The sequence below is a fragment of the Anguilla rostrata genome, chromosome 15, assembly GCF_018555375.3.
Source record: "Anguilla rostrata isolate EN2019 chromosome 15, ASM1855537v3, whole genome shotgun sequence".
NCBI lineage: Eukaryota > Metazoa > Chordata > Actinopteri > Anguilliformes > Anguillidae > Anguilla > Anguilla rostrata.
In genome coordinates this window covers 5,912,848-5,930,274 of record NC_057947.1, presented here as the reverse complement: position 1 = coordinate 5,930,274, position 17,427 = coordinate 5,912,848, and the positions used below count along the sequence as shown (strand labels likewise).

General features: G+C 47.9%; 1 protein-coding gene across 2 annotated transcripts in view; it reads right to left on the bottom strand.

Annotated features, from left to right (window-relative positions):
* Positions 1 to 1,542: 1,542 nt before the first annotated feature.
* The window catches only part of LOC135240514 (neuropilin-2-like), a 45,006-nt gene continuing 29,121 nt past the window's right edge, over positions 1,543 to 17,427 (bottom strand). For both annotated transcript variants that reach the window (XM_064310062.1, XM_064310061.1), the window contains exons 11-17: positions 14,708 to 14,794; positions 14,252 to 14,413; positions 9,376 to 9,641; positions 8,891 to 8,987; positions 8,151 to 8,183; positions 4,423 to 4,485; positions 1,543 to 3,475 (exon numbers count right to left, since the gene is read on the bottom strand). In XM_064310062.1, the coding sequence (XP_064166132.1) occupies positions 3,171 to 3,475; positions 4,423 to 4,485; positions 8,151 to 8,183; positions 8,891 to 8,987; positions 9,376 to 9,641; positions 14,252 to 14,413; positions 14,708 to 14,794 (1,013 nt within the window). In that variant the 3' untranslated portion in view covers positions 1,543 to 3,170. The remainder of the gene's footprint in view (positions 3,476 to 4,422; positions 4,486 to 8,150; positions 8,184 to 8,890; positions 8,988 to 9,375; positions 9,642 to 14,251; positions 14,414 to 14,707; positions 14,795 to 17,427) is intronic.

The window sequence follows — 17,427 nt, the reverse complement described above, 5'->3', positions numbered from 1 at the left end:
TGTAAGATTTCCATAGCAACATATTGCTCATCCTTAGGTGTCTCTGAATATGTTTTATGACATACTGTACTTGATTGTCTGTGTACATACCCCCTTCACCCTCAACCTATTTCATTGTAGGTGGTTGTAATGCAGGATGCTGCATTTTGTTCATGCAGAGAAAGAGCCAAAATGCAGAGAACATATGCTAGTTTGTATGAACGCAGATATTAAGTTTTTCATTTTTTAAAAAAAAGCAAGATTACAACAGGCGATGACCCAGACTTGAACCACAATAAAATATTCAAATATTCACTGTTGTTTCTTTGAGCCAGTCGTCTTTAAGTGTCTGACATTTGTGTTGTTTATTGGTAATAATATTTACACAGCCGTTGGTAGCATTGCTAGATTCAAAAAGAAAATGCTTCATTTGAATGAAGTAGAAAAGGAGCGGTCACACTCTAGCCAGCTTGCTTAACATGAGTAAATTAAAACAGAAAGTGTTCCTTGGATTTTTAAAAATATTATTAGCCCGTGTGAAATTAATTTTGATCAGAATGCCAAAACATTATTTGCAGCTTATTTCATTCCACTAATCCAGCCACTTCCATCTGCTTCTATTACAAGTGTCATAATGAAATTATGAAAGACACACATATTTTTATCATAACACAGGTGAAGTAGTGTAAAAACACTGATTTTGAAATGTCCTGTGTTCCAAAGACGCAGCATTCCATAGGCTAGCATGACCACTGATTACGGTTACATATCAAATGACAAGCCTAGATGGGTTGAAGTCTATTCTTGTCATTATCATCATGTATTTGTATGCACTTCTAACTCCATTTGTGTACATGCTACGAAACCGCAACTTATTTGATTAAACTAGTTCATCCCTTCAAGGCATCGTTTCACAGTGGAGAAAATACCTGTGGTAAATACCTGTGATCTCCAGCAAACTACTTTTCCCTGCATACTGTTGGTGGCTCATGGGAACCATTTTAGGAGTTCTCTGAGGCGGCTCTTGTAAACTACAACAGTTGCTGTTGCATCGCTTATACATTTTCCAATATTTATTGAGTTGCATGGTTCCATCGCACAGCTCTCCCCAAATATGCGTCAGGCACTGAGCATGTGGCACGATGCGTTACCCCCAGGGGGTAACCGGGAGGTCAGTCAATATGATTAAACCTACAAAGTAATTATTTTTACAGCTTAACCTTGCTTTCCGTGAGGGGAAAACAATTGTGTGTGACCACAAACCCTTTGACAGTCTCGTCTGTTTACCAAAATCCTGTGTGGTCCCACCCAACCCCCATCATTCCTAGTGGCTGTGTAAACTCTAAAGATTGCAACCCTCCCTTGTGGACATGGGGTTTCAAATGACCCATTGCTCCTTTATCAAAGGTTTATCCCCGGTCTCAACTGAAAAATAAAATTTTGTGTGAATGTGTACATTTGAGATCGTGTGTTCACGTAACAAAACAGTGACCAAAAAAATCCGCTTCACAACTGAACGGTACTAAAACAGGTGTGGTAAGGATCAAGTTTTAACAGAGCCTCTTCTATATTCTCAATCGTTTATTAAATAATAATAACAATAAAAAAAATTTCTGTACAAAGTCTACAAATAACATTTGTATCTGAGGAGTGGCCAGGATGATCTCAGCCTCCTGTCCCAGACAGGAGACCACATGCTCTCTCCTCTCCACAGGAAGATTCACTGGGGCGAGCTCCAAGGCACTTGGAAAAGAGTGAACAGAGTTCCAGGAGCTCGATGCACCATCTCCGCCCCACAGCTGAACCACCATTGGCTCATTTGCCAGCGTCCAATCAGCACCCACGGATCAAGACACTCGCACACTGCCTGTGAGCGTGTGTGTGTGTGTGTGTGTGCGTGTGTGTGCATGCGAGCGTGTGCATGTGTGTACAGGTAAGACCTCATTCTATGCAGGAAAAGATTTGCGGTTCTTTCTCTTACAACGTAGAAACATCCAGGAACGTTACACAAGTACTGCAGTCAGATTCATATAAACACAAAACCTGCGTCCTGTTTACCTCTCTGCTTCGCTGTGGAAAAAGCGATGTCGAAACGACGATGACACAACCCTCCCAAGGCCTCAACGGTTTGTGTCCTGGACATCTCTGCCTCGATGGCTCTCCTCCAAAAACTGGGCTTAAGGCTCAACAGCACTCCCAACAAAGCGTCCGTTTCCAGAACCCTTCGTCTGGGCCTCCTTTAAGCGCTTTCATATGGCACTCGGGGAAGGTGAGGACAGACAAAAACCCCTCCCTCTCCTCCGTTCTCTGAAGTGTGCGCGTGTGTGTGTGTGTGTGTGTGTGTTGCCTCTCTCCTTGCTCTGATACACGTGTAGATCTGTGACCAACATGTCCATGGCTCAAACTCTGCTATCCATAGGATGCAATGAAATAACCTTTGGGGTCACAGAGCATCACTGTGTGTGTGTATGTGTGTGTGTGTGTCAGTCTGTCTGCGTGTGTCTCTCTGTCTGTTTTTGTGTATCCTTTCAGAAATAAAAATTCAAAGACGATCCTTCTTGTCCAGCTAAAGTGTGTAACTGAACATTTTGTAAAAAAATTTTCTTGCCTAATTACGTCTTCTTTTTTTTTTTTTTTTTACACAGCTTGGCAACATTCCAAAGCAAAAACTTCAAATATTAATATCATACACACTTAAGAACCGAGGAAGCGTAAGACTGACAGTCAACAGACAAAAATAATTATCTATAAAAATAGCCCAGATGAAAAAAGGAGAAAAACTGAAGCCGCAATTCTGTGGAGACCATCCAACAACAACAACAAAAAAATTCCCAGGCCACAACGAAGCCTGAAGTTTCACAAGTACTTGCCCATCAACATCTGAGGTGTCACTCAGTCCCGTGTCTATGTCGTCAAGGTGTCACTCGGCTGAAATGCAAGCTGATTAAAATGCGGAAGATGCAGAAGTCTGTACGAAATGTTTTTGGGGCTAGGCATTGCTGATATGTTTTAAAGGTTTTGGCACTTGCAGAACAGTGCAGTAGGAGCAGTTCTCAGCTGTCTTGCCTCCTTTTCAGGAGCAGGGCGGTCAGTGATTGAGAGATACGGTCTGTTCAGGCTCTGTCCCACAGGCGCGAGAGAGAGAGAGAGAGAGGGGGAGAGAGAGGGGGGGGGACCCTGGCGCCCCCCCCTCAGGCCTCGGAGCAGCACCTCTGCTGGTTGATCTTGACCTTGTGCTTGATGCCGTCGTACAGCTCGAAGTTGTAGTTCTCCAGGGTGGTGGAGCTGCGGGTGGAGAGGCCGCCGTAGGAGCAGGTGCAGTAGAGGAGCAGCCCGGCGCACACCGCCCCCAGCAGGACGCCCAGGGAACTCATCACGATGATGGTCACCAGGATGGGGTCCAGCGTGTACAGCCAGGAGTTGTCCTTCTCAGACTCGGGGGTCACCGGGGGGTCGGAGGACGGCGCGGGGGTGCTCCTCTCCAGGTGGGGGACTCCTGGCAGAGGAAAGCGACAGACATTTTAGTGGAGGGGATGACTTACCGCTAACTCCACTGCTAATACTACCGCTATACACCAGTGTAAGGTCTCTCGCCACATTTAACTGCCACTCCAGTGCTGCTGGTTTACACTACTGTAAGATCTCACTTCATCACAACTGACTACAAATCCACCATTACTACTACACTGCTGTTACTGTTTTACACTGGTATATAACATCTCCCTTAATTCACATCAGACTACATCTCCCGCCAATGCTACTGTTTTACACTGGAGCACGGCCTCTCCCTTCATCCAGTCACAGCTGGTTTCCCCTCTGAATAAGCTCCACTCAGCCCAGACTGCTTCCTCCTCCCCCCCCCTCTCTCTCTCTCTCGGGGGAGGGCCAGGTGTCACGGCGAGCGTCTCCAATCCCAGAATCCCAAAGCCTTTCACACAGCCGGCGTTATCTGGACAGAGCTAATAAAATGACTGCGGCACGTGACCCTGATTCATTTAGCCGGGGTTATTAATTTCGCATCCTGAGACTGGCGACTGAGAGCGAGGAGGAAGCAGGGTCTCCTGATCATTTCATTACTTTATGAAAGAGGTAGAGCAGAGAGGTGGTAATGAAAGACAAGGTGAGAAAAAGATTCAGTTCCAGCCCTGTAATTACTTCATCTTTTTTTGAATTCCTGGGGCAAGGATGAGCTTTATGAACTGGGTGTAGGGCTGCAGCCTGCGCTGTCGAGGCATGAAGACAGAACTGTAGAGACAAGAGAAGACCCAGACCAGCATGCGATGGATTCAAACCTCGGGCCAAAGATGAGTGGCTTGCCTTATATTTATCCAGGAAGAGAAAGATGATGGTAATGTAGCAGGACAGGCTTGGCCTAGTCTTGCAGCCCCAGGGAAACAGGAACCTGTGTAGGAGCGCTACGCTAAGCCGCAGGTAGGATCTTACCTCTGTCTGTCTGGCCTCTGCCGTTGGACAGAAGTTCATCACCAAAGTCTGCTGGTCTTGGATCTGTGAGGGACAAACAAACAGGGAGGTCAGTGACTCGAGCACAGTCTGGATACAGCAACCGTTTAAAGGTGTCACAGGTACACTGGACAGGAACACTTTTTTTTTTTCTAAGCAGCCATGAGAAACCCACCTTGCTAGACTGGAAGTATACTCTACAAAAGCACTAATCGGCAATCTAATACTACACTACACTGTGTTGACTGGCTTCAGTGAGGCTCTGAATTTAATCAAGATTTGCCTTTTCTTTCGACATAAAATTGAGTACAACTGACACTTTTGTCTAGTCATAATAGAGGCCATTTAATTCACTTTTATTATTGCTTAACTGACAAAATGGTTAATGGAAGAAAAAGCGTGCTTTCCTATTGGGGAAATGTAATTCTGAGTTGAAGAAAAATGCTTACTGAATCCAGGTGTAGGTTATCTATGATCATTTATATTTAACATGTCCAAAATTAGACTTGTCTTTCGTAAATACAAGCCAAGGACAACATTGTGTATTGTGTTTGTGCTATGTTGTGAATATTTTTGCGTAGTGTACGCGTAAATATATGTTTATGAACACATACAGTGTAAGTACAAAATATTTGCTGGTTTGAAATTGAGAACGTGTATATTTTATGTGCATGTATAGACATGTAGGGGTCCTACAGTCCCAGCCCAGAGGACACAAAATGCAAATAATAACCCTGGACTCCTCCATAGAGACAAAGAAAAACAGATTTCCAAACTGCGTATCAACTGATATCTGAAATTCCAAACACTCACTGATATGAAGTGGTAAATAATAAGACCTTGGTATATTACTGAAAGGGTGCAGCATTTGCAATCTCCAGTTTAAACCTAAACATCCAACTCCAGGCAAGGTAAGACCAACTGCCAGGAGATCTTTCATTTTGTCACCTAAAATCCATGCCTCTGAGAGACAGACTATTAATAGAAAGTGCATGTAATCTTTGCCATCTTATCTGTGAACAGCAGATAAACAGCATAATTCTCACCACAACAAGGATTATCATCTAGAGATAACAAGCTATTCAGATTTATTTACTCCTTTCGGAGTAATCTGTCCAGAGCAGTCACAAACTGAAAATGCCCATCGACGGAACATGCGGATTTAACTTGGGGAACGTGACGGGAGAAGCTGCAGGATCAATAACAAACTGAACTGGGTCAGATTGATAAAAAAACCTCACACAACCTTGCACTCAAAGTTTCCTTTACAAGTTTAGAGGAGATCCTGAACTGCAAGATCTTATGAAGTCTTACTGTGTCTCTGAAACCTGTAGGTTTGGAGCCACTTGACTTGGCCCCATTAAAAATGAAAGAACAAACACAAGCTGGTAGAGATAAGAAGACGGTTTGCCAAGACTCCGTGACTGAAAGGACTCCATTATCGACTGATATCCATCTCCGTTCAGCTGAACTTGCACATTACAACCAGCAGAAAAAAAAAACTCCAAAAATCCCACCAAGAATCCAGTCCAATTACATTCAACCTCACAAAGGCACAGGGGAGAACACACTACTCCATAATCCCCTGCCCCTTTCCAGATTAAGGCCAGACTGCTTCTTTCCATGCCCCTCCCATAACGTACACTGACATGAGGAGATGTACATGTTCTCCTGCCTGTGTTCACACAGGTCTTGTTCGTGCGATACGAGACACAAGCACATACCCCAGGCTGGGGTTCCCTTCATGTGGGAAAGCTGTCTACCTGCCCAGAAGTTGTTTTCGTTTCCAGGAAAACGAGGAGGAGGCGGCGGCATTAACACCAGAGCTCTACCCAGAATCCCTCCACATTCATTCTAAACAAACACACTATACAAATCCCCCCATGTTCTCGTGTTCGCTTGCAGGCTGAGAGAGAAAGGCACGAGTCCCACAGCCTGCTGTCCTCCCTCCTCAAACAAGCAGAGGCACAAAGCAATCCTTCCTCCATCAATAGGGGGGGGGATTATTCCTAACGGTGACAGGTGAGGCTTCAGTCTCTCCCTTTTCGCTGGGCAGGGAAGTCCTGACTCTTTCCAGTGGGATTTGTCACGACTGTAGGATTAAAGGCCCACAGAAAGGGCCTATCTGCAGGGGAGCTGGCACTCTGTCTGCGGGCTGGCTGCTCGGCAGTAAACACGCTTCGGAAAACACACACACACACACACACACACACACACACACACACACACACACACACACGCACACACGCACACACGCGCACATACACACAGCCAAGCCACACACACGCACCACACAACACACAAAACGCACACACACACACACACACACACACACACACGCACACACACACGCACACACAACCACACCACACACACACCACAACACACACACACACGCCACACACACACACACACACACACACGCACACACGCACACACGCGCACATACACACACGCACACACACACACACACACACACACACACACACACACACGCGCGCACACCACGGCCCCATTTCCCTTTCAAGTCTCAAAGCTCCCCCTTAAAATGGCCCAAAAAAACCCCATAAGCATGCTATAATCTCAGCCCTTCCCTTTCATTCCTGTTGTTTTATGAACGTTGCTCAGATGTAGCATCCCGCAGGGGATAATGAGGCCATGTGTGTCCTTTCATCCCCTCCAGAGGACCCGAATCCAAGCTGCCAGCTCGGCTGCAGCCTCTGGCCCCTGCACTGGGCACGGGGGGTCCCTCTCCTCCAGCCCGCTGGAGCGGGCACAGGCCCCTGGAACACGCGCGCGGGGGCGGCACAGAAGCGGCCCCCGATTCTTCAGACTCACCAGACGCGCTCAGTCCCCGCGTCCCTTCAAACCACTCTCTGCTTCTTAACTACCGGAGGAGCGGGTAATTAACAAGAGTTTCCAGCGCTGAACTACAGCGCGGAATGTCCACCCGCACGGTATCGTACTGTCGCGTCCCTTGACGAAGACACATAAAACTGGAACGTTCCAGCTTCAACGGTAGGGAGATAAAACTTTCGGTGTTAAGAACACACAGCGGAATATCTAACGAGGCCTAAGAATCTGCAGGAGCGGCAAAAATGGAGCACCGCGATCAGGATTATTGACACGTGCAGGCACGTTACTAGACATGTGATGTTCAACTGTTTCGACTGACAACACACATTTTAAGATCCCGTTGCTGCTGCAATTCCCCAAAAAAGAAAATGTCGAAACGTTTGTCAGAAAGAGAAATTCTCACACCTCATAAACACAAACTCCCAAGGTCCCGCCTGTGATGCATGTGTGAACAATACAGAACCATACGGCCCACACAACTGTTTTCTAACTCATGCTGTTCCCATCCTGATAAAAAAAAAACCCCTCTCAGTTCACTGTCTGCAGTACAGATTGCATATTTACACAAACACAGCAACAACAACAACAACAACAAGGCAGGACTTCAGACATGTATGCTGAATTGCATGCTGGGAATGACGATGCTGATGGTTAATTCCACGGTTGTATCAGTCATTCAGTGTGTATTCCTCAGTCTCTCTGAGTCTGGTTCAGCCCGTCCCCCCTGTGCGTGCGCTTAGTCTGGGCTGCAGGACAGCACAGCTGCTCCATCCATTAACCACACCACAAGCTGCAACCAGGAAATACAAGCATTCCCACAGGAAGTGAAAGCCAACAAAGATGTCAAGACTCACCAGTCATGTCAGGAGGGAAGGCGGCAAACGGCTCTGAAGGAGGACACAGAGAAGATTCAGAGCAAGAACAGAGAACAACAAAGTGTTCCTAAACAGTTTTTTCTGTTGCGTTTTCTTTTGATCAGTCCCTTTGAACGCTGTTCAGACACCCCAGTACGAGTCTGAGGGCTGACCTCCCGGAACCCTCCTCTCATGTTATTGGTGCGCGTGTGACTTGGCAACGAATGAAGCACGGTGACTGGCCGCAGCCCCCCTGCCGAGAGAGAGGCTGGAGCTCGCCGATAGGACAGAACACGTAGCTCGGGGCGCTCGGAAAGAAGACGGCGCGAGCACGTCGGCTCCCAGAGTTCTGACCGCGACCTCGCCTCCGCGGCCCAGAAAACCGCCACGCAAGGAGCCGATGAGGCCTAATTGTACCACGTCCCTTTAGAAAACCTGCCAGAGTGTACAGGCCGCGGCTAATGACACGCAGGCCTCTCAGCGTGAGCCATGCAGTGGCACCGCCCACGTTGGCCAGGAGGCCATTGCAATGGTGATACATCACTTTCCCACAGGAGTTTGTACATCGACTGTTATTTTCTGACAGATGAAATATGGGAAAAGGCTATATTCTCACCCTTTATTTTTTTTAAATTGATGGGAATATACTTGTTTTTATTTTTTAAAAGGCACAGCACTTTGGGGTCTCAGGGCGAGGCTAAGGGCAGTGGGGGGGGCAGAAAGTCGGGCGTGGCACTCACGTATGCACTCTTCCAGCGGCGTGCTGGAGCTGAGGTGGATGTTGTCAATCCGGATGTGTCCCCTGTCGCCACGGTGAAAGAGCGCCTCCATGACAACCTGCCGGAGGAACAGGAAGAGGAGGGGAGTGAGAAAGAAAGTTCACACCCATTCTCCATCCGAGACTGAGACTTCCCTTATTCAGAGCAAACAGTCAGGTGTGGGCCCGTGAGCTCACAGCTTTGTCTCTGCGAGATAAACAAAGTCTACTGCGACCTCACAGCTTTGAAAGACAAGTAGACAAGTCACTGGGTCAGGGTGTTCATGTTTATTACTGTCACTGTGTGTCATATAACAACATGTAAATCGTGCTAATTATAATAACACCACAACTATTAACAAATTACTGCTACTCCCACAGCTGTCTATATTGTAACACCTGACACCACTTCCCATGTGAGGGGGTTAGGGTAGCTCGTATTGTTTAGGGAGGGGGTGGGTACAGTACCTGGTACGTTTTTGGGGAGCGGGGCAGGATGGTTCGGCCCTCGCTCCAGAGGGGCCCCTGGTCGCCCCGCAGAGCCCACAGCAGGGTCTCCTGGTGGTCTGAGCCTCGGAGCAGCACCCTCAGGCTGGCCCCGCCCTCGGTGCGGAGCTGGTAGGAGAACAGCAGGCAGATGGGGCCCCTCTCCTCCTCTACCTCCGGGCTCAGCAGCCGCGCCCGCTCCCGCTCCGCCTTGGGGCTCGCCTCCGCGTACAGGTAGCTCCCGAAATCTGCGCCCAGCACACAGCAGCACTACATTACATTACAGGCATTTAGCAGACACTCTTATCCAGAGCAACGTACACAACATTTTACATAGAATTTACTAGGGGGGTGCAGAGACGTCATTACCTGTATCTGTATCTGAAACTATAGAAGTTATAGAAGCAAAATATCAAAAAATATCAAAATTAACATATGGAACCAAAATCATTGTTTTTGACAGTGGTGCCTCCCCTTGAACTGCTTTAGAATGCTGGATTTTGTAGAGCATTGATTTTAGAACTGTTAAAACGCAGAGGTGTCCCTTTACTGAGAAATAACTTGTTGCGAGGTAAAAAAAGATTTTTTAAATTAAAAAACCTGGACTGGAATTATAAAAAAAACTGGACTGGAAGAAAAAAAACCTGGACTGGAAGAGAAAAAAACCTGGACTGGAAGAAAAAAAAACCTGGACTGGAAGGAAAAAAAACTGGACTGGAAGAAAAAAATTTTTCATATAGGCTAGATAACGTGAGGCCGATGCTATTTTAGCGAGACAGAGCTCCATCAGGAAGCTGACTCGTAGGCAGTTCAAAACTCAATGAAAATGAATTGATTTAATCAACTGAAAGTGAAATATTCTTCTGTGAGCGTTTGGGCATATTATTTTACCGTTGTCAAGCAAAACTCTGGTTGGTAGTTCTATTTGGACCATCGTTATGCAGAAACTCTGGTTGTTAATTCTATGAAAACAATGATTCTATCAAGAAAAAATAGTTCATTCTCGTTTTATACCATACAATTAATTTATATAGCATTTACACTGCATCCATTTATACAGCTGGATATATACTGAAGCAATCTGCACTGCTTAAGTACCTTGCTCAAGCGTACAACAGCAGTGTTCTACCCGGGAATTCGAACCTGCGACCTTGAGGTTCCTTGCCCATTATACTACACTGCCGCCCAGCATGAGGTCTGAGCTCACTGAAACTCCTTTACTATCCGGCACAGAGAGGTCCAATGTGCTGAAGACATCATCATCATTATTCCGAGATGCAGAAAAAGCAGACGTTTAGTCTGTGAGCTCGTGGCCGGGGAATTGATCCTGGGGGGGATTTCTCTACAGGAATCTGACACAGCAGAAGAAGGATGAAGGGGCAGATGGGGGGGGTGGGTGGGTTAAGTGGTCTCAGTGGGCTGATGGACAGTATAAATATTGCACTGATTTCACTGATAAATTCAGCGGCCTCTCCTACTGCATGCGTTTGCTACATCGGTAGGCATGCGTTGCTGTGGTGGGTTGTGCTTGATGCTGTTCTTGGTGATGCTGCTTCTGTTAAGGAGCTAGCTGTGGGTGAGCGTTGTGCTGCACTATAGGATACGTGCCGGTTGCTGTGCTGCCTGTGCTCCTGAGTGCTGTGCGATGTGTGTTGGCTGGTTGTATGGGCTGGCTCTGTGTGCGATGGTGGTTTCAGCTTTTACTGTGCTGTGGGGTGCTATGCGTAGCTCGTGCGTGCTGAGTGCGTTTTGACTGTGCTATGGGCGTGCTGTGCTGAGATGTGCTGTGTTGGACTGGGGCTGCTGAATTTGGGCTGTGCTTATGGCGTGCTATCTGTGTGGCTGTGCTGCTCGACGTGTGCTGCCGCATGCTCACCCTGATAATGGGAGGCACTTAATCCTTCATCCTAAAGCACTCAAAAGGTCCGACAGCTCGGAGCTGGGGCCAGCCCGAATGCTGACTCACTCCGGACGCCGCCCTCGTCTAAAGCTCGCTCAGCGGAGAACACGGCAGAGGGAGCCGTGTTTGTATTTTCGTAAGCGATTAATACATTATTCATCAGTTCCAGTCTTGCCTACCACCTGCAAAATAGAAGGCCTGCTTTCAAAACGCAGCCATAAATATTCCTGCTGGTTGGGAATAGTGCTTCGCTGGCTTAAATGCTCTTTTTATTGTTGCTATTATCTCTGACACTTCAGCGCTCGAATATGGGGCGATCGCTCGTGTGGGGGGGCTCCGGAAGCATCCGTGCGAGTAAACGGCCGGCCCGATCCAGACTTCCAGAGCGATCACCGAGAGAGATCACCGCCTCGGCCTCAAACCAATCTGCCGCCACGGATCTCCCGCTCCTCCGGGAACAAATAAAAAAAAAAACTGCTGAGATGTCGCTTCCACGGGCTGTTCAATCTTTCATAAGCCGCATTTAGAATGTATCAGAACTAATGAATTTTAATGGTTCGGATAATAATTCCTTGACCCAAAACTGCAAAATAAAGTCATATCTTTTATTAATGCGGGAAAGATTCCTTTTTGATCGTGTGGACCGCGCCGCCCTGCGTGCATAAAAGGAAATTAATAACCATTTCTTCCGAGGGGGTTGAAAGTACAGGGCACCGCACTTGGCAGAGACATATCAGCCCGCAGGTAGCCAAGCATGCTGCAGGCGCTGCAGAGAAAAAAAACGTTTCCAGATAAAGTTCATTAGAGCCACTGCACGTTAACCCCTTCCCTTTCCTGGAGCTCCCCTTCAGGATTACTGCAGCACCAGCGAGGCCAAGCAAAGGCCCAAACCCCATTCTCTCAGGACTCCACACAGAGCCCCTGGATTAGCCGGGTTTACTGTCACTCGCAGAACGTCGCCATGTCTAAGCTTGCCGGAGCAGACGGGCAAGGAGAGCAGGCGGCACAAACCACGCGCAGGTCTGTCCTTCAGGTAACAGGGAACTTCAGGCCACAGATATAAGCAAGTGGCACGTATTCCCATCTGCTCACGCATCGCTTCTCAATTCAGCGAGTGTGGAAGGCACCGCGATAATGACGTGAGTAAGTACTGGAGGCCGGCCATAAATCATTCCCTCAGCATCAGGGAGCGAGCGGCCTGCTGCGGTTACGCCGCATGTCCCCGGGGTCTTTAGGGAAACGGAGCTGCCAGAGTCCAGTCCAGCTGCACTCGCTGGTCATGTGACACACAGGGCAGAGAGGAGGGCCCGTCAGCTCATAGGGGATCCCCTTCAACCCCCAAGTCCCAGAAAACAGACTGTGAACTCCATGAGGGCCGGACATGGCACACACGCACACACTCCCTGAAATGCACAGTCACTCACACACACTCACACACGCACACACTCCCTGAAATGCACAGTCACTCACACACACTCACACACACACACACTCCCTGAAATGCACAGTCACTCACACACACTCACACACGCACACACTCCCTGAAATGCACAGTCACTCACACACACTCACACACGCACACACTCCTGAATGCACAGTCACTCACACACACTCACACACACACACACTCCTGAAATGCACAGTCACTCACCACACTCACACACACACACACACTCCTGAATGCACAGTCACTCCACACACTCACACACACACACACTCCTGAAATGCACAGTCACTCACACACACTCACACACACACACTCCCTGAAATGCACAGTCACTCACACACACTCACACACACACACACTCCCTGAAATGCACAGTCACTCACACACACTCACACACACACACACTCCCTGAAATGCACAGTCACTCACACACACTCACACACACACACACTCCCTAAAATGCAGACTTACACACACACGCACTCACACACTCCCTGAAATGCAGACTTACACACACACGCACTCACACACTCCCTGAAATGCACAGTCACTCACACACACTCACACACACACACACTCCCTAAAATGCAGACTTACACACACACGCACTCACACACCCGAATCACTACACACACACCACTCACACACTCCCTGAAATCACAGTCACTCAACACACCCCACACACACACACTCCCTAGAAATGCAGACTTACACACACACCACCACACACTCCTGAAGCACACACCACACACTCACACACTCCCTGAAATGCATCACTCACACACACTCACACACACACACTCCCTGAAATGCAGACTTACACACACACACACACACACACACACACACACTCACACACTCCCTGAAACATACAGTTACAGACACACACACACACACACACTCCCTGAAATGCAGTCTTACACACACACACACTCTCTGAAATGCACAGTCACAGACACACACACACACACACTCCCTGAAGTGCACACACACACACACACACACACACACACTCCCTGGAACACACAGTCACAGACATACACACACACGCACTCCCTGAAATGCAGTCTTACACACACACACACACACACGCACACACACAAACACACACTCCCTGAAACACACAGTCACACACACACACACACACACTCCCTCCATTACAGTTACAACCAAGACATACAAGCTTTAACTGCTTGGGGAGGCTGTGGTGAACAATTACCCAGAAGCCCGTGGGAGGAGAAATAACTACTCTGCTTCCAGTAGTTATTACATTAATTGCAGGTTATTACAGTGGGGCAGACAGAGTGCGGAGGGGGCAGGAGGGGAGCGGTACATGTACGAATGAGGGGAGAACGTTCTCAGCCTCTCTCAATGACAAAAGAGCTAAGGGGGAAGACTTATGGTCCCCCTTTTCAGGGGCATTTGGGCAACAGCATTGGAACCAAGCCCAGTGATGTGCAGTCTCTGTTTGCACGACTAGGTGTGTGATACGACAGCTGCCAGTGACTCACCCTTAGAAACCTGAGGAGCTTCCTGGCCCCGCCCCTCACCCGGAGACCCGCCCCTGCTGTGCAGGGACCAGTGGAGCTCAGCGGTGGGGTCCCGGCTCCACCCACACAAGCCCCGCTCAAAATCACACAGGCCAATCAGAGAGGAGGGCGTGGTCACAGGAACTGCAGAGAAGGGCACAGAGACTCATGACATTTTGTATCCTCATTAATCACAATTGCATACATGCAACGCACACACACACACACACACACACGTACACAAACACACACGCACACATGCACGATATCAACAGAGAATTTTTTTTCTTTTGTAATTTATGGTTCCCCTGTTGGGAATTGCTGAAGTTTTACTTTGCACTTGTGTGGATAAGAGCATCTGCCAAGTGGCAGTAAAGTAAAGGCATTACTGTTGAAATCTGCAGCCTTCGGGGATTTTAGCATGTGGGCGTGACTCACCTGGCCCCGCCCTCCGGGTGGCGCTGCCCTCTCCTGGGTGGAGCAGGGGGGCGGTGGCTGTGGCCATGTTGGTGCGCGAGGTCGTCTCTGCGGAAGAAAATGTAGAATTCTAATCAATATAAACTGATACATCAGCACAGGGGCCCTGCCTGAACTCACTATACACTCAGAGTGTATACATCCAATAGTATTCATTTACAGGGATCACGAGGAGTATTGCTAATTGTGGTAGTGGGTGAACTCACATCAGAGTCATTGCAGACCCCGCCCACTCAGGACCAGTAACAGCTATCAAACCCATTCAGAAACGAATCAGTTATCAACAGTGGAACCCCTAGCAATCTGCTATCAACACATGTACACAGTAATCGTTTATTACGTGTGCATACAGTGCTCAGTTATGAGCATATATGCTGTACACAGTACTCAGTTTTAGCATGTGCTCTCAGTAATTAATTATCAACACAACCACAGAGTAATACATTACAACATATGTGCACACAGTAATAAATTATAATACATGTGCATAAAGGAATCAATCATCAACACATGTGCACACAGTAATAATTTATAACACACATGCAGACAGAGCCCAGTTATCAACACACGCCGACAGTCAGTACACAGTAGACGCCGCTGTCACAGGCACAAACACCACACCCGTGTCTCTGAACGTGCCCGGGTTATTCCCCCCAAAGGCCGTCACACAGGTTCACGCGTACGAAACCGCTCGGCACTGATAACGAGTCCTCGGAATAATTAGTGTCATTACTCTTTATAATTCTGCACTTAATTGGCCTGAGCGTGACTGAGAGAGCTAAGCGCACATCCATTTCACACGGGAGACGGAAAGTGAAAGCGGCATAATTAACTATATAAATTCGCCGACATATAAATCCACAAAATGAAAGACGGTCTCCAGTCGGTAATATTTCTGAAATTAAATGGAATTAATAACATGCACTTCAACCGGCTACGTTAGCTTCCCTCAAAGGGCATGAATCACTGCGGGTTTAGTAAACACTCACCACACACCCCTCCCTCCACTACCTCATGGTTCTGCTCTCGTCCTCTCTCTACCTTCTCTCCTTCTTTGAAAACTTTGTTAAGTTATATAGATGCATATACTAAACGTATGCATATACTGTACGTACATTCATGTATACATGCATATAATTACATTCGTGTATGGAAAAAACACCAGCAATATTGCATATCTATTATGATATATACTAATTAATATTCTGTTATCAGGTAAAGTGCATTGTGGGATATGCATAGAGTAGCATGGCTACTCTCTGTACTCTGTGGGTGCATCCCATTACTTTTCACCCCTCAACACCCTTTCCTCCACTCCCTCACTACCAACCATCACCCATGTACACACACACACACACACACACACACACACACACACCCTATGTGGCAGTCGCTAACAGACTTTAAAGGTATGCCCAGAACAGTGTTTACAGACCCTGGGGCTGTGAACAGAAAACTCAGAGAGGATAAGCAGAGGATAGAGCAGAGCTGTAGTCAGGAGTGGAACAGAAAAGGGCCTGGCAGGAGGGGGGACAGGTTAAATAAACACCCCATTGTGCGTGCAGCACAGTGCAGCAGTGCGGTACATAGCTCTGTGTTTGTGTGTGCGTGTGTGGCACATAGCTCTGTGCGTGTGTGTGGCACATAGCTCTGAGTATTTGTGCACCATGCTACACCTTTTATCGTTTCTGATGGGGGTGTTCTGGGTTGGGTATAATTTACCGTTCTTGCCACATACATATTGCCTTTTTACACACTGCTGATACTACACACTGTTGGCACTACGGCACACTGCTGGTGCTACACAGTGCTGTCATTGTGTGTTGCCGGGTAACGTCTGTTACAGGTAGCAGGGCAGTGGCCGAGCAGATGCTGTGTTAAACACAGACCTATTCACTGGAGTAGCGCTGACGCAGTCCTCTGAATATTTAACAACCCCCCCCCACCCCCAAATAAAAAAATCCCCCCAGAATAAAAACGCTGAATAATAATAATACCTGCCCAACCCCTCTGTCTCCACGGCTTCCAGTCCTTCCCCAGCTTTGGCAGGTTAACGTACAGCAGAGGGGGAATATGGTTCATTTTAGCCCAGCTCAGGAGAGGACAGTGTGGGTGGGACTGCCCTGGTTTCCTGAACCGGCTGTGAGGGCGAGTCCTAGAAAAGCCCCCCCCCCCCCTCCCCAAACCCTGCCCTGGGGGGTTGTGTGCACAGATTAAGGGTAGGCCACTCCGCTGGACCGGCTTTCTGCACTGGGAGCTGAGGGAGCACAGTTGTCCACAGATGTGGTTAAAAATTTAAAGGCTGCCTTACCCAACACCCCCCCCCCTCCCCTCCCAATCCACACCCCCACCCCCCTACTTCCATCACATCTGCTGCACAGACCAGACCAGAGCTGGATTACTGCACATTGGCTCAGACGACTAGCAATGTTTCACACAGCTGTAACTCTCTCTATCGCCAGAACTCTCTTCAATCTCTCTCTCTCTTTCCCTCACAATCTGTGAAAGGTTTGATTGTAGGCCCGCTGCACTTTGAAAAGATATATGCAAAATGTGCCCGTCTAAGACGAGACACAGGCAGATGTGTTGATAAAGCACTTTCACTCCTTTTTCCGCACAATTACCAAACGAGAGCTTTTGAGAGATAGTCGTTAGTTGTCGAGCACGCAGTTAGCAGCGCG